This window comes from Erinaceus europaeus, chromosome 18, assembly GCF_950295315.1.
Source record: "Erinaceus europaeus chromosome 18, mEriEur2.1, whole genome shotgun sequence".
In the NCBI taxonomy this organism is placed as follows: Eukaryota; Metazoa; Chordata; class Mammalia; order Eulipotyphla; family Erinaceidae; genus Erinaceus; species Erinaceus europaeus.
Genome location: NC_080179.1, coordinates 73,994,852 through 74,008,943, shown reverse-complemented (window position 1 = coordinate 74,008,943; position 14,092 = coordinate 73,994,852). Strand labels below are relative to the sequence as shown.

At 45.9% G+C, this 14,092-nt stretch overlaps 1 protein-coding gene across 2 annotated transcripts in view; it reads left to right on the top strand.

Annotated features, from left to right (window-relative positions):
• SAP130 (Sin3A associated protein 130) overlaps nucleotides 1-14,092 on the top strand; it is a 62,778-nt gene that overhangs the window by 11,506 nt on the left and 37,180 nt on the right. For both annotated transcript variants that reach the window (XM_007520889.3, XM_007520886.3), the window contains exons 4-11: nucleotides 138-296; nucleotides 2,232-2,343; nucleotides 2,950-3,074; nucleotides 5,974-6,095; nucleotides 8,243-8,390; nucleotides 8,549-8,639; nucleotides 9,745-9,849; nucleotides 13,580-13,721. In XM_007520889.3, the coding sequence (XP_007520951.1) occupies nucleotides 138-296; nucleotides 2,232-2,343; nucleotides 2,950-3,074; nucleotides 5,974-6,095; nucleotides 8,243-8,390; nucleotides 8,549-8,639; nucleotides 9,745-9,849; nucleotides 13,580-13,721 (1,004 nt within the window). The remainder of the gene's footprint in view (nucleotides 1-137; nucleotides 297-2,231; nucleotides 2,344-2,949; nucleotides 3,075-5,973; nucleotides 6,096-8,242; nucleotides 8,391-8,548; nucleotides 8,640-9,744; nucleotides 9,850-13,579; nucleotides 13,722-14,092) is intronic.

Here is a 14,092-nt window from a genome sequence, read left to right as displayed (position 1 = left end):
GCTAAGAGAACAGGCATATAAAGCTCCTGGCATCCTTCCCGGCACTCTCCAGGTTTGAATTGTAGACCTAACTATAGAGTGAAAGGCATCCCCAGCAACAAGCTGCTGATATGTTTCGTGTGGTTTTCTGTTTGCAGCCGCCCCCGAAGCCCACCATGCCTAGCCGTCCCATTGCTCCTGCTCCACCTTCCGCCTTGTCACTTCCCCCCAAGGTTCCAGGGCAGGTCACTGTCACCATGGAGAGCAGCATCCCTCAAGCTTCAGCCATTCCTGTGGCAACAATCAGTGGACAACAGGTTTTCTTTCTCTCTTACTTTGCCGATTATTTGAGCTGAGATGTCAAACTGTCAGAGAGAGAGAGAGAGAGGACACTGAGATGTGTAGTTTCAGAAGAGAAGCAGTGGAGACCAGCAGATGGTCCCTGTCACCTAGCCGGGTGCTGAGTGTGTGCCGTGTGGGGCTCTGCCCTCTGAGATGCCAATCTGGACAGGGCAGCCCGTGTTGCGCTTACTTAGGTATAGAAAACAGGGTTTGGGAATGACCCCACAGCAGTGGCGCTTCTCTCCTGGGCTGCTGGTGGGTTTCTGCAAGCAGTTCACCACTCAGGAGCGTTTATTACGAAGTCGCGTTTTCTGACATAATTTTCAAAAATGAAATTACAGTTCGGCTACATAGTAAGTTTGATTTATTTCAATATTTTGAATTCCCAGTGGGGGGAAATATACTGAAACCTCCTTTCCTCCAACTTTTCTTTCATCCTTTTTTTTTTTTTTTTTTTTTTGCCTCCAGGGTTATCACTGGGGTTCGGTGCCTACACTACAAACCCACTGCTCCTGGAGGCTGTTTTTTCCTTTTTGTTGCCCTTGTTGTTTTATCATTGCTGCTATTGTTGTTATTATTGTCATTGCTGTCATTGTTGTGCATTACAACAGAGAGAAATCGAGAGAGGCGGGGAAGACTGGGAGAGAAAGATAGACACCTGCAGATCTGCTTCACCGCTCGAACCCAGATCCTTAGGCCGGTCCTTGGGCTTCGCGCCATGTGCCCTTGACCCGCTGCACCACCTCCTCCCGGCGCCCGCCTTCAAATTTTGAAAGGGAAAAGAATGGTATTCCAAAATATGCAGTGTGGTCTTTTGTTTTCAGTCATACTGCTGTGTGCTCCCAGAAGTAGGGGCACTCCCAGTCAAAAAGCACTAGTTTATGGGGCTAGGATGTGTGGTAGAGGAGTCTCGGGGGCGAGCTGAAGAGTAAGTAGAGGAAGGCCTGTTGGGTGCCATCTGTCATGCGTTTCAAACTATGGGATGGACGCACTAGGTAAAGTAGTGAGACTAGGAAGTTGATGAAGACAAAGAAGCAGTACGCAAGACTAGTGTGTCCTCAGGTGGACAATCAAACGTGTCAGCTTTTTCTAAAGGACTTGAAATTAGTTAGACCCAGTCAAGTTAGTTAACAGTTCCTCACTGTCACCTGCAGAGGCAATCATTGCAGCATACTATATATATATATATATATATATATATATATATTTGCCTCTGAGATTATCGCTGGGGCTCAGTGCCTGCACTATGAATCCACTGCTCCTAGAAGCTATTTTTTCCCTTTGTTGCCCTTGTTGTTTATCATCGTCATTGTTGTTGTTGCATAGGACAGAGAGAAATGGAGAGAGGAGGGGAAGACAAAGGGGGAGAGAAAAGTCAGACACCTGCAGACCTGCTTCACTGCCTGTGAAGTGACTCCCCTGCAGGTGGGGAGTCGGGAACTCGAACCGGGATCCTCATGAGGGTCCTTGTGCTTTGCGCCACGTGCGCTACCGCCCGACCCCCTAGCATACTATATCTTTAAAAAGTCGTATGTTCTATTGTTTGGTGTGGTCACTACTTAAAGGGAACAAACTCAGTTGCATTTGAAGGCAGCTGACTTGTAGACACAATGGCTAAGCTACAGTGGCTAGCACAGGGTATACAGAAATGACATTTCAGGCCAGGCAGCGGGGCGCATGGTTAAGCACACACATTGCGGCACTCAAGGGCCCAGGTTCAAGCCCTGATCCCCACCTGCAGGGGAAAAGCTTCTTGAGTTGAGTTGTGAGTCTGTGCTGCCTCTGTCTCTCTCTGTTTTGCCCTCTATGTTTCCCCTCCCCCTCAGTTTCTATCTCTATCCAATAAATAAATATTTTGTAAAAACTTTAAAAAAAAAAGATAGAATGCCATTTCCTTCTCATTCTTGCAGGGCCATCCTAGTAACCTGCATCACATCATGACCACAAATGTACAAATGTCCATTATCCGAAGCAATGCCCCGGGGCCTCCACTTCACATTGGAGCGTCTCACTTACCACGAGGTAAACGCTGCATTTTTTTTACTTAAATCTCAAACTATTGTGGCCAGAGAACATTTGGTGACCATATGGTAACATAATGCGTGTTATGAGTCAATCTTGTTAAAAGTTTCGAGACAGGACTGGGTGAAATACCGTAATAATTATCAGAAGGACTTCATGCTTGAGGCACCAGCAGACTCCGGTTTAATCCCCAACTAGAGCTGAGCAGTGCTCTGGTAAAAGTTAAATAAGTAAATAAATAATAAGGTAAATTAAAAAAATACAGATGAAGCGCAACGTTTGGATTTGTTCTTAGATGTGAAGTATATCACTTGAGCCGAATACTTTCGGAGTGAGTTTTAGAAATGATTGTATAAAAATATTTCCCTGTGGTCCTGGAGGAGGCGCAATGGATAAAGCACTGGACGCTCAAGCATGAGGTCTTGAGTTTGATCCCTGGCAGCACACGTACCACAGTAATGTCTGGTTCTTTCTCTCTCTCCTATCTTTCTCATCAGTCAATAAATGAAATCTTTAAAAAAGAGAGAAAAAATATTTCCCTAAGGAATGTAGTTGGAGCTGTTCCATTATAAATTCCTCAGTCATGTTAATTCCATTTTTCTGCAGGTGCAGCTGCCGCCGCTGTGATGTCTAGTTCTAAAGTAACCACTGTCCTCAGGCCGACCTCTCAGCTGCCAAATGCTGCAGCCGCCCAGCCAGCAGTGCAGCACATCATCCACCAACCAATCCAGGCGAGTCGAGGGTGCGGGCGGTCAGCCGGAGGGTGAAGGGTCTACTCGAGTCGCTCATCTTGCCAGGCACTGGGCCAGGCCTTTGCTCTCAAGTGACATGCAGTCTAGTTGGCAGGAGGTCCCCGCGTCTTGAACTTATACAGAATTTGAATACTCACAGTGCCGTGTGACCGGCTATGTAGGAAGGTAGAAGTAGCAGGGGACAGCTTTTGATTGGCATCCATGTGGTTACGGGTGCAAGTGAGAACAGGAGAGCTGTGTGGTTGATGCACTGTGGCCAGGAGAGTAGTGATGGCGGGATGCAGGGCTTGGTGACGTCACAACTAGTTACAGCGGAGAGATTCTCCTGAATACGGACCATGAGCCACTAGGTGTATTATGAACATGAATGTCCTTTTTGTGAAGGACAATGCCTCCTCCTCTCTTTCCTTCTCTCTCTCTCTCTCTCTTTTTCCCTTTCTTTCTTAGACTATCTATAGCCCAAGCACTTTTGAAATGAGTAACGTTGTGTCTCTTAATTTGGAACTCCTAAGATAGGGTATGTAGATTTGCTTTTGTAAATAGCAGAGACCACTAAATTATGTAAATGCTACAATGCTGTGATCAAGGAAATGTCTTCAAAAGATTAGTCTAGCTGAACGAGATAATAAGCGGTAGGTATTGGAGACCAAATTAGTTTGTGCGAATCAGCTAGGTTTAAGATACAGGAAAGGGGGAGTCAGGCGGTAGCACAGTGGATTAAGCGCAGGTGGCACAAAGCTCAAGGACCAGCGTAAGGATCCCAGTTCGAGCCCCTGGATCCCCACCTGCAGGGAGGTAGCTTCACAGGCGGTGAAGCAGGTCTGCCGGTGTCTTATATTTCTCTGTCTTCCCTTTCTCTCTCCATTTCTCTCTGTCCTATCCAACAACAACAACAGCAGCAGTAACAACAATAATAATGACAACAAGGGCAACAAAATGGGAAAATTGGCGTCCAGGAGCAGTGGATTCATAGTGCAGGAACCAAGCTCCAGCAATCACCCGGGAGGCAAAAGAAAAGAAATCGGAAAGGGGTCCGGGAGGTGGCGCAGTGGTAAAGCTTTGGACTCTAGCACGAGATCGTGAGTTCGATCCCCGGCAGAACATGTGCCAGAGTGATGTCTGGTTCTTTCTTTCTCCTCCTGTCTTTCTCATAAATAAATAAAATCTTTAAAAAAAAAAAAAGAAGAAAATAGGAAAGAATAGAGATTAAGTCCCTATGTAGTGTATTGCTAGCCTGGAGCTTTTAGACTGGAACAGGAGGACTTGTTGGCTAACAGATGGCATTTGAAAGCCCCGAGAGCATACTGGAGAGGTGCCCCGAGAGGTACTGGAGAGGCTGGGTTGTGGTGCACCCAGTAAAGGGCACATGTTACCATGCTCAGAGACCTGGGTTTGATCCCTTCGTTCTCACCTGCTGGGCGATAGTTTCTCGAGTAGTGAAGTATTTCTGTTGTCCCTCTCCCATCTCAGTTTGTCCGTGTCCTGTGAAAAACAAATAGGAATGACTTAAGATATGTATATGGAAGAACTCAGACGTGGAACTTGCAAGGGAGGAGGCCAGCGCAGCCAGCCTAGCTTAACTGTGTAGGGGTAGCAGAGGTCTGTGGCTGAGAAATGGAGGCTGTCGGTGCTGGCTGACTTTACTGCAAGTATTCAGCCTAGGATGGGAAACTACTCAGAAGTCCATTGGTGGAATGACAATGGGCCAGCTGGTGAGGCCAGTGTGGAACTTGTCGGGTGAAGATTTTTATGCAGAAACTCTGATGAGAGCTGTGTGATTGTGTGAAAACATCAGGGCACTCAGAATCTTCCTGCGGCAGAGTGCTGTTGCCTTCTGGATGTTAACCTAGGTAGGTAGCTGACTGTCTGTGGAAAGTGCTATGTGGGCTTAACCCCGTGTGGCACCACCTGGCCTCTGTCTGCGGAAAGTGCTGGGTCGCGTAGTAAGTAGCATGAACTGTCCAGACTGAGTGGTAGCACACTGGATGAACTGCGCACATTGTAGTGTAGTGTTCAAGGACCCAGGTCCACATCCCTGGCATGTCACCTGCAGAGGGGATGCTTCCCAAGTAGTGAAACAGTGCTGCAGGTGTTTTTCTCCCTTCTCCTCTCTGTCTCGCTATTCCTGATCAATTTCAGTCTGCTCTATCCGAAATAAAATAATAATAAAGTTCAATGTATGCGCTGGGACCACATAGGCCAGCAGATGTGAGGGATTCTGAATAGATCTCTTGTGTTAGACCTCAGATTGTGTGCGTGCTAGGACAGAGTTTTGAATTTGAAAAGAAGGTACTTAATCTACTGTCCAACCACAGAAGAGCAGCGGAATAATTTTCCCTGCGGCTGTTTATTGTGATAACTCACATGAAAAGAATTTCTTAGGGACCAAGCATTAGGGCACCTGGTGGTGTGCGTACACCGTCATGTGTATGGACCCAAGTTCAGTCCCCTGGCCCCACCTGCAGGTGAGGGGGCTTCACAGGTGGTGAAGCAGCGTTGTGCTGCCTCTGTCTCCCTCTTCTGTCTCAGTTTCTCTCTATCCAAAAAAATGAATGAATGAAAAAATGAAATCCTTCATCTGGTGGTGGGGAACATTGACTTTATTTGGACACATTTTTTTTAAAAAATGTTTTTTTTTAAATCTTTATTTATTGAATAGAGACAGCCAGAAATTGAGAGACACCTGCAGACCTGCTTCACCACTCGCAGAGCTTCCCGTCTGCAAGTGGGGACAGGGGGCTCGCACCCGGGTCCTTGTGCACTGTAGCTATTTGGACGCATTCTTATGTGGCAGTCTAAGTTTCAAATTTGACTTTCAGTGGTTAGCATTGTATTTTGCTGCTTGTTTTACGTGAAACTTTTTCTTTTCTCTTGGCAGTCTCGTCCGCCTGTGACCACGTCTAACACCATCCCTCCTGCCGTGGTAGCCACTGTCTCAGCCACCAGAGCTCAGTCTCCGGTCATTACGACAACGGCGGCACACGCGGACTCAGCACTTAGGTACGTTTGAGGGGTTGGAAGGTAAAGTAGTTCTACCATTACTCTCTTTGCTTTTTTCCTCCCCTCCCTCCATTTCTCTGTTAACCCAGTATTATCGAATGCTTTTATTTCTTTGCCTCCAGGGTTTTTGCTGGGCTCGGTGTCTATGAATCCACTGCTCCTGGAGGCCTTTTTTTTTTACAAGTTTTTTTTTTTTTTCCTCCAGGGTTATTGCTGGGCTCGCTGCCTGCACCATGAATCCACCGCTCCTGGAGGCCACTTTTCCCCCCTTTTGTTGCCCTTGTTGTAGCCTCGTGTGGTTATTATTATTGCCCTTGTTGACGCTATTCGTTGTTGGATAGGACAGAGAGAAATGGAGAGAGGAGGGGAAGACAGAGGGGGAGAGAAAGACAGACACCTGCAGACCTGCTTCACCACCTGTGAAGCAACCCCCCTGCAGGTGGGGAGCCGGGGGCTTGAACCGGGATCCCTACGCCGGTCCTTGCGCTTTGCGCCACATGCGCTTAACCCACTGCGCCACCGCCCGACCCCCCTCATTGTTGCTTTTATTATTGTTATTGCTGTCATTGTTGCTGGATAGGACAGAGAGAAATATAGAGAGGAGGGGAAGACAGACAGGGAGAGAAAGACAGACACCTGCTTCACTGCCTGTGAAGCGACTCCCCTGCAGGTGAGGAGTCAGGGGCTCAAACCAGGATTCTTACACTGGTCCTTGCGCTTTCTGCCACCTGCACTTAACCCGCTGCAGTACCGCCCAACCCCCTATTGAGTGCTTTTTAAATAAGCTGTGTAGTAGTGTGCTAGATACTAAGCACGAAGTGAAAGAAAAAAAAAATCCTGCACTAAAATGGTTTATTTTGGAGGACGAGGAGCATAAGGAAAAACTTATTTTCAACAGTAAAAAGTGCTTTGGGGAAGAAATTAGAGTGAATGCGATTTGGAGTGACTAACACTGATAGTACATGGAGTTTATCATTTTATATAATGGAATCAAGAAAGACTATTTATCATGAAAGAAGCTAAGAGAAAAAGGACCAGAGCACTGCCCAGCTCTGGCTCAAGGTGGGGCCAGGGATAGAACCTCCAGGCCTCAGACATTTCTAACAGACTGAGTTTGTTTTTGTTTCTTAGATCCCACTTGTGAATAAGATCTAGTATTTATCCTCTTTTCTTTTTTTTTTCTTTTATTATTAATAGTTTTTTTACTTTTTTTAAAAATTATCTTTATTTATGTGATAGAGACAGCCAGAAATCCCTTCCCTTCCCTCCTAAGCAGGTGGGGACCAGGGACTTGAACCTGGGCCTTTGTGCATGGTAATGTTTGCAGTCTACTGGGTGAGCTGCCAGCTGACCCTTCTTTATATGCTCTTGTTCATTCTCTGTTCTCTACCTTGACTTTTTCTCTTTCGTCTGTTTCCCTCTCCCTCCTCCACTCCCCTCCTTCTCCTTCCAGCTATTAACGGACTCACTAGCTTGCTGCCTGCTAGGTTCACAGTCTTTGCTGGTCATCCTTTCCAGTCATTATGAAATCAGCTGGTGAGCGTGCTGCACAGGGGGTTGTTGCTTCAGGGCTCACAGGTTCAGCTGCTGCTAGCCAAGGCCATCTGTCATCGTCCCTCAGATTTGAGAGCCTGCATGTTAATCTTGACCTCGGTCCGCAGAGTGAGGCTCCTCACGGTACTGTTCACTCCGATGAGTGGTGACTGTATCAGGCACATAGAGAGAGACTGGGGACTGATTCTATCAGTGTCTAGTGTGGTACATTTTGGAATGAAGCTTTTGAGGCCCAGAAGGTGACGAAGTGGACTTCCCAGTAAGAGGTCCCAAGTTCAAGCGCCAGCATTGCATGTGTCAGCAACGCCTTTCTTCTCTCCTTTCCATCCTTTCATTAAGAAATGATTTTTCCCCCACTGAGACGTAGGGCTAGTAGAAGAAGAGAAAAGAAAAGGGGAAAAAAAAAAAAGGCTTTCTGCAGCTCCGATAGAGAAGCTTGGCGTTAACTGCTTCATTGGTCAACTGTGAACATCACAAAGCTGTGAAGAAATACAGCTGTGTGAGTGTGGTCTAGCACAACTTAGTAAGTAGCCTTGACTGCCTGCAGTGTCTGGATGCAACTTCTAAATCATAAGGTCTTTTCTGTGTTGCAGTCGTCCAACTTTGTCAATCCAGCATCCGCCATCTGCAGCAATTAGTATCCAGCGTCCAGCCCAGTCGCGGGATGTAACCACAAGGATCACGCTACCATCTCACCCCGCGCTGGGGACGCCGAAGCAGCAGCTTCATACCATGCCGCAGGTAAGACCCTAGGTGGAAAGCCATCTCAGAGGCCTGGAACGTTGCAAAGACTTAGATGAATCTGGCACTATTGAAGGCACCAGTTGCTTTTAAATTTGGTTGGGAGGTGTTCTTGTCTGTGACTGTTGCTGGGTTCTCCTCCGCCTCTCACTTCCCAGAAAACCATCTTCAGTACCGGCACTCCCGTGGCTGCAGCGACCGTGGCACCTATCCTGGCAACCAACACCATTCCTTCCGCAACTACAGCTGGTGAGTCAGCAACTGTCCTCCCAGCTTGGGCAGAATGAGGCATGATGGGAGTCGGGCGGCAGCGCAGCGGGTTAAGAGCAGGTTATATAAGGTTATATAAGAGCAGGTTATATAAGGTTATATAAGGTTATATAAGAGCAGGTTATATAAGGATCCTGGTTCGAGCCCCCGGCTCCCCACCTGCAGAGGAGTCGCTTCACAGGCAGTAAAGCAGGTCTGCAGGTGTCTGTCTTTCTCTCCCTCTCGTCTTCCCCTCCTCTCGCCATTTCTCTCTTGACTCTCTTGACCTATCCAACAACAATGACATCAACAACAACAATAAAAAAAAAACAAGGGAAAAGGGAAAATAAATATTTAAAAAATAATTTAAAAAGATAAAAGTTTTTAAAAAAAGGGAAAAGGGAAAATAAATATATATATTTTAAAAACAATGAAAAGAAAAGTTTAAAAAAAAAATGAGGCATAACAGAGAGAGCATCCTTCATCCTTCATCCTTCATCCTTCCTGCCTTTACTCAGAGATGAAGAACAGGCCAGAAACAGTCTCTTTACCTTTTCCCAAGAGCTTTTTATTTCATTTTGGGGTTTTAGAAAGTGATAATGTGTGGTGGTCTGGGAGATGGCTCAGTGGATAAAACACTGAACTCTCAAGCATGAGGTCCTGAGTTCAAGCCCCACCAGCACATGTACCAGGGTGATATCTGGTTCTTTCCCTTTCCTCCTATCTTTCTCATTAATAAACAAAATATTTAAAAAAAAAACAAGAAAGAGGGAGTCGGGCTGTAGCGCAGCGGGTTAAGCACAGGTGGCGCAAAGCACAAGGACCGGCATAAGGATCCCGGTTCGAACCCCGGCTCCCCACTTGCAGGGGAGTCGCTTCCCAGGCGGTGAAGCAGGTCTACAGGTGTCTGTCTTTCTCTCCTCCTCTCTGTCTTCCCCTCCTCTCTCCATTTCTCTCTGTCCTATCCAACAATGACAACAACAATAATAACTACAACAATAAAACAACAAGGGCAATAAAAGTGAATAAATAAAAAAAAAAAAAGTGATAATGTGTGCAGAGAGGCCCATTTTCGAAGAATTTCCTTTTTTTTCTTCCATTCCAGGATCTGTGTCTCACACACAGGCTCCCACAAGTACAATTGTTACCATGACAATGCCCTCACATTCATCCCATGCTACTGCTGTGACTACCTCAAACATCCCAGTTGGTAAGTGTTGTGCGACCTCAGACTGAAAGAGGTTTCCTACCCGTTCGGACCAGTCTTTGTATAGATGGTTAGCTGGTGCTGAATTCCTGTTGTTGCCAACTTTGACAGCGGCATTGCATTATCGGCATTATGTAGCATGCAGACTTTTAACTCATAGCTGGATGGGGAAAAGGAGATAACATTGTTTGACTGCTTAAAGGTAACTTTTTAAATGCTACTTTTGACTCCTTTTTACCAAACTTCACTGTGTACCTTTTATTTTTTTTATTTTTAAACACTTTTAAAACTAGGTTATGCATTTATTTATTGAATAACAAGAGAGACAGAGACCCATAGCACTGCTTCAGGGATACCCATGCAAGTGGGAGACCAGGGGCTTGGATCCGAGCCACTGGGCATTGTAACATTGTAACTGGTGTACTGACATCTACTCCCCACTATATACCTTTTAATGACTGAAGTTAAAGTATGCTAAAACTGACATAGCTAGATCAGAACACTAGGTAAAATCAGAAAGAAGCAAAGATCTAGAATGAGAAAATTAAGCACTGAATGTTTAGGAAAGTATTTATTATTTATTTGATAGAGACATTGAGAGGGGCTTGAGAGAGACCTGCAACCCTACTTCACCACTCATAAAACTTCTCCCCCTGCAGGTGGGGGTTCGGGGCTTGAACTCAAGTCCTTGCTCACTGTAACACACACCCTCAAGCAGGTGTGCCACCACCTGGCCCCTCTAGATGCTGTTTTTGATAGCTATGTGCTTAACATTTTTTAAAGTAACTTTGTGATTTCTGGCAGCCAAATCATAGTCATCAAGAGTAGAGATAGACAGGTTTCTTTCTTTAGGGCCGCATATTTTAGGCTTCATAAAGCCACACATATGTTGGGACCAACTACACAGCTAGAGACAACACGAACAGGTGGGAGTGGCTGTATTTCAGTAAGACATTTAATAGACACTGTCATGTGAGTGTCAGTGTAACATGAAATGTTCTGGTTTTGATTTTTTTTTTCTCTTCTCCCAACCAATTAAAAGTGTGAGCCCATTCTGAGCTCACGGGCATATAAGCAGTTAAGCTCACGGGCATATAAGGCTGGTTCACCTGCTGCGGCTTAGAACACCTCTCCTAGATAGTGACAGCTTTATGGTGCATGAGGTGAAGCAGTGCTCTGGAAGCCTCTAGCCAAGAGATTTAATTTCTGCCTCTGCAGTGATGAACAGGCCACTTTGCTGTCTTGACTCCCAGAGATAAAGGACACTCCCGCCCCCCCCTTTGAATCACATCTCATTGATTTTTCCCATCGGCTGACATTGCTGCCCAGGTCCCGTTTCTGACCTGGACGCAGGTATTGCACCCTGCCCCCCACTGTCTCTCTAGTGCCTTCACTGCTACCAGTTAGCCCGCTGTCTGTTCCTCCCCCTCCCCTGTCCCTTTGGTGACCACCATTTTTTTCCAGAATCGAGTAGTTTTTGTCGCATTGTGCTAGTTTGCTTAGTTATTAATGTTCCATATATGAGTAAAACCATTTATCACTGTGTCTTTTTTTTTTTTGCCTCCAGGGTTATCACTGGGGCTTGGTGCCTGCACTGTGAATCCACTACTCCTGGTGGCCAGTTTTTCCATTTAAAAAAAATTTATTACTATCTTTATTTACTTATTGGATCAAGACAGCCAGAAATCGGGGAGGGGGGGGAAGAGTCCTGCTTCACTACTTGCAAAGTTTTTCCCCTGCAGGTGGGGGGGGGCACGAACCTGGGTCCTTGTGCACTGTAACATGTGCATTCAACCAGGTGTGCCACCACCTGGCCCCGCCCCCCCTCAGGTTTTCCCTTTTTTTTGGACAGGACAGAGAAATTGAGAGGGAAGGGGAAGATAGAGAGGAGGAGGAAAGATAGACAGCCGTGGGCCTGCTTCCCCGCTTGTGAAGTGATCCCTCCTGTAGGTGGGGAGCCGGGGCTCACACTGGGATCCTTTGCAGGTTCTCACACTTCGTTCTATGTGTACTTATCCCGGTGCGCCACCACCCGGCCCCTACTATGTCCTTTAAAAAAAAGTACTGTACCTTCAGAAGTCAAGTTGCTTTTTGGTGAGAGTGATGCCCTTAGCTGTCAGACAGCAGACGACCAGACACAGCAGTGCTCCTTCCAGCCCCTGAGCTCTCGGGCTCCCCGATCCTTCCCTCCGCCCACCTTTCTTCCTGAATACGGGACAGGCTACCACTTCTCCACCTTCTTTTCTTTTTCTTTCTTTCTTTTTTTTAGCACATTTTAAGGACATTTTCAGAATAATGGGAAGACACAGAGGGGAATCCTTTCTTCTTTTTTTAGGTAATTGGGCCATGCCAACCTTAAGTTAACACTGAGCCCTACAGAAGGCTTGGAGCAGAGAACTCTGCGGCTGGGTCTTTCTCACATGACCACTTGCTACAGTTTGGCATTTTTTTCTCTACTCTGCCAAATGACAGAGTAGGTTTCTACGGAGGCCTTGCTTTCCCCTGTCTTTTATGGACACGGTGAAAAAGCAATGCTATGTTGTTTCCCCCTCATCAACCCCTCTGTTGATGGAAAATTCCATGCCAGCTTCTCTCTGTAGACCATAGATGCCATCATCAGTGGTTGAGTTGGGCATCACAGCGGTCATGCTGCAGAGACTTCTCTGTTGTCTCTCTCAGGAAATAGCTGGGTATTCTGATGGGGTGCTGCTTACCTTAGCGTTTCATTCACAGCACTCTGGTTGATTTTTTTTAAATTTTTTATTTTCCCTTTTGTTGCCCTTGTTGTTTTATTGTTGTAGTTACTATTGTTGTTATTGATGTCATCATTGTTGGGTAGGACAGAGAGAAATGGAGAGAGGAGGGGATGACAGAGAGGGGGAGAGAAAGACAGACACCCGCAGACCTGCTTCACCGCCTGTGAAGTGGACTCCCCTGCAGGGGGGTAGCCGGGGGCTCAAACCGGGGTCCTTAGGCCGGTCCTTGTGCTTTGCGCCTTTTCTCTCTGTCCAACAACGACATCAATAAGTACAGCAATAAAACAAGGGCAACAAAAGGAAATAAATAAATACTTAAAAAAAAAAACTTGAAAGACTTTATTCAAAATTTTCTTTCTTTTTTTTTTTTTTTTTTTTTTAAGAAACTTTTCATCATTTAAAGCAAAAAATTCTGAAAGGCTAGGGTAACACAGTGGTATAGTGTATGTCTCCCACCTAGGAGGTTCTGGGTTCAATCCCCTGCACCACAGAAAAGTTAAGTTAAAATTTTAAAATGTGAGTGGGGGTGGATAGCATAGTAGCTATGCAAACAGACTGTCATGCCTGAGGCTCCGAAGTCCCAGGTTCAATCCCCTGTACCACTCAGCCAGAGCTGAGCAGTGTGCTCTGGTTTAAAAAAAAAAAATTAAAATGTTAAAGGCTTCTCAAACCATCAAAGGTTGGAGGAGAGTAATTGGTTGCCGATACTCTTGTTAACATGCTAATATTGAACCTCATTTTAACAAATAACCGTGTGAATGGATCACTGGACTGTTGAGTGCTTCTGATTCACTTGAGCCGTAAATACTAGTCTTCCTTTTTTTTTTAAAAAAAAGTGTTATTTTACGTAAAACTCAAAAAGAAAGAAAGAAACCTAGGCTTATTACTGTTTGCATTCCTAAGATTGTTGCTGGCCAAGAATGTCTCGGCATGCCAGCACCAGCACATGAGGAGTAACTGGATTCTGCCCTTTGTAGCTAAGGTCGTGCCGCAGCAGGTCACTCACACTTCTCCTCGGATCCAGCCTGACTACCCTGCGGAGAGGAGTAGCCTCATTCCCATCTCAGGACATCGGGCCTCTCCAAACCCGGTGGCCATGGAAACCCGAAGTGACAACAGGTAGGATGGGTGTGCTTTCCATACTGTCATTTATCTGCTTGTCTTTTTTTCCTAGAGAGGTCATGCTATTCATTTGTCCAATTATCATCGACTAGTTACATCAACATTAATTACTTAGAGAAAGCGGTGTCTGCCAGATGTTGTTTGTATTGTGAAAGTGTATTTTTCTCTCTTTTGTTTTTGTAAGATTGACTAGTTTATTTCATGAAGCAGAGGCTGGAGTACCACTAAAATCCAGCGCATGTAGTGCTCAGGATCAGACACTCGGCCTCAGTCCTGCAAGTTCTGTGCTGTACGTGCTGAGCCACCTCCTCACAGCCATTCTCCTTTATAAACAACTAGCACGTAGCACGTATGGGAAAATGTCAGTG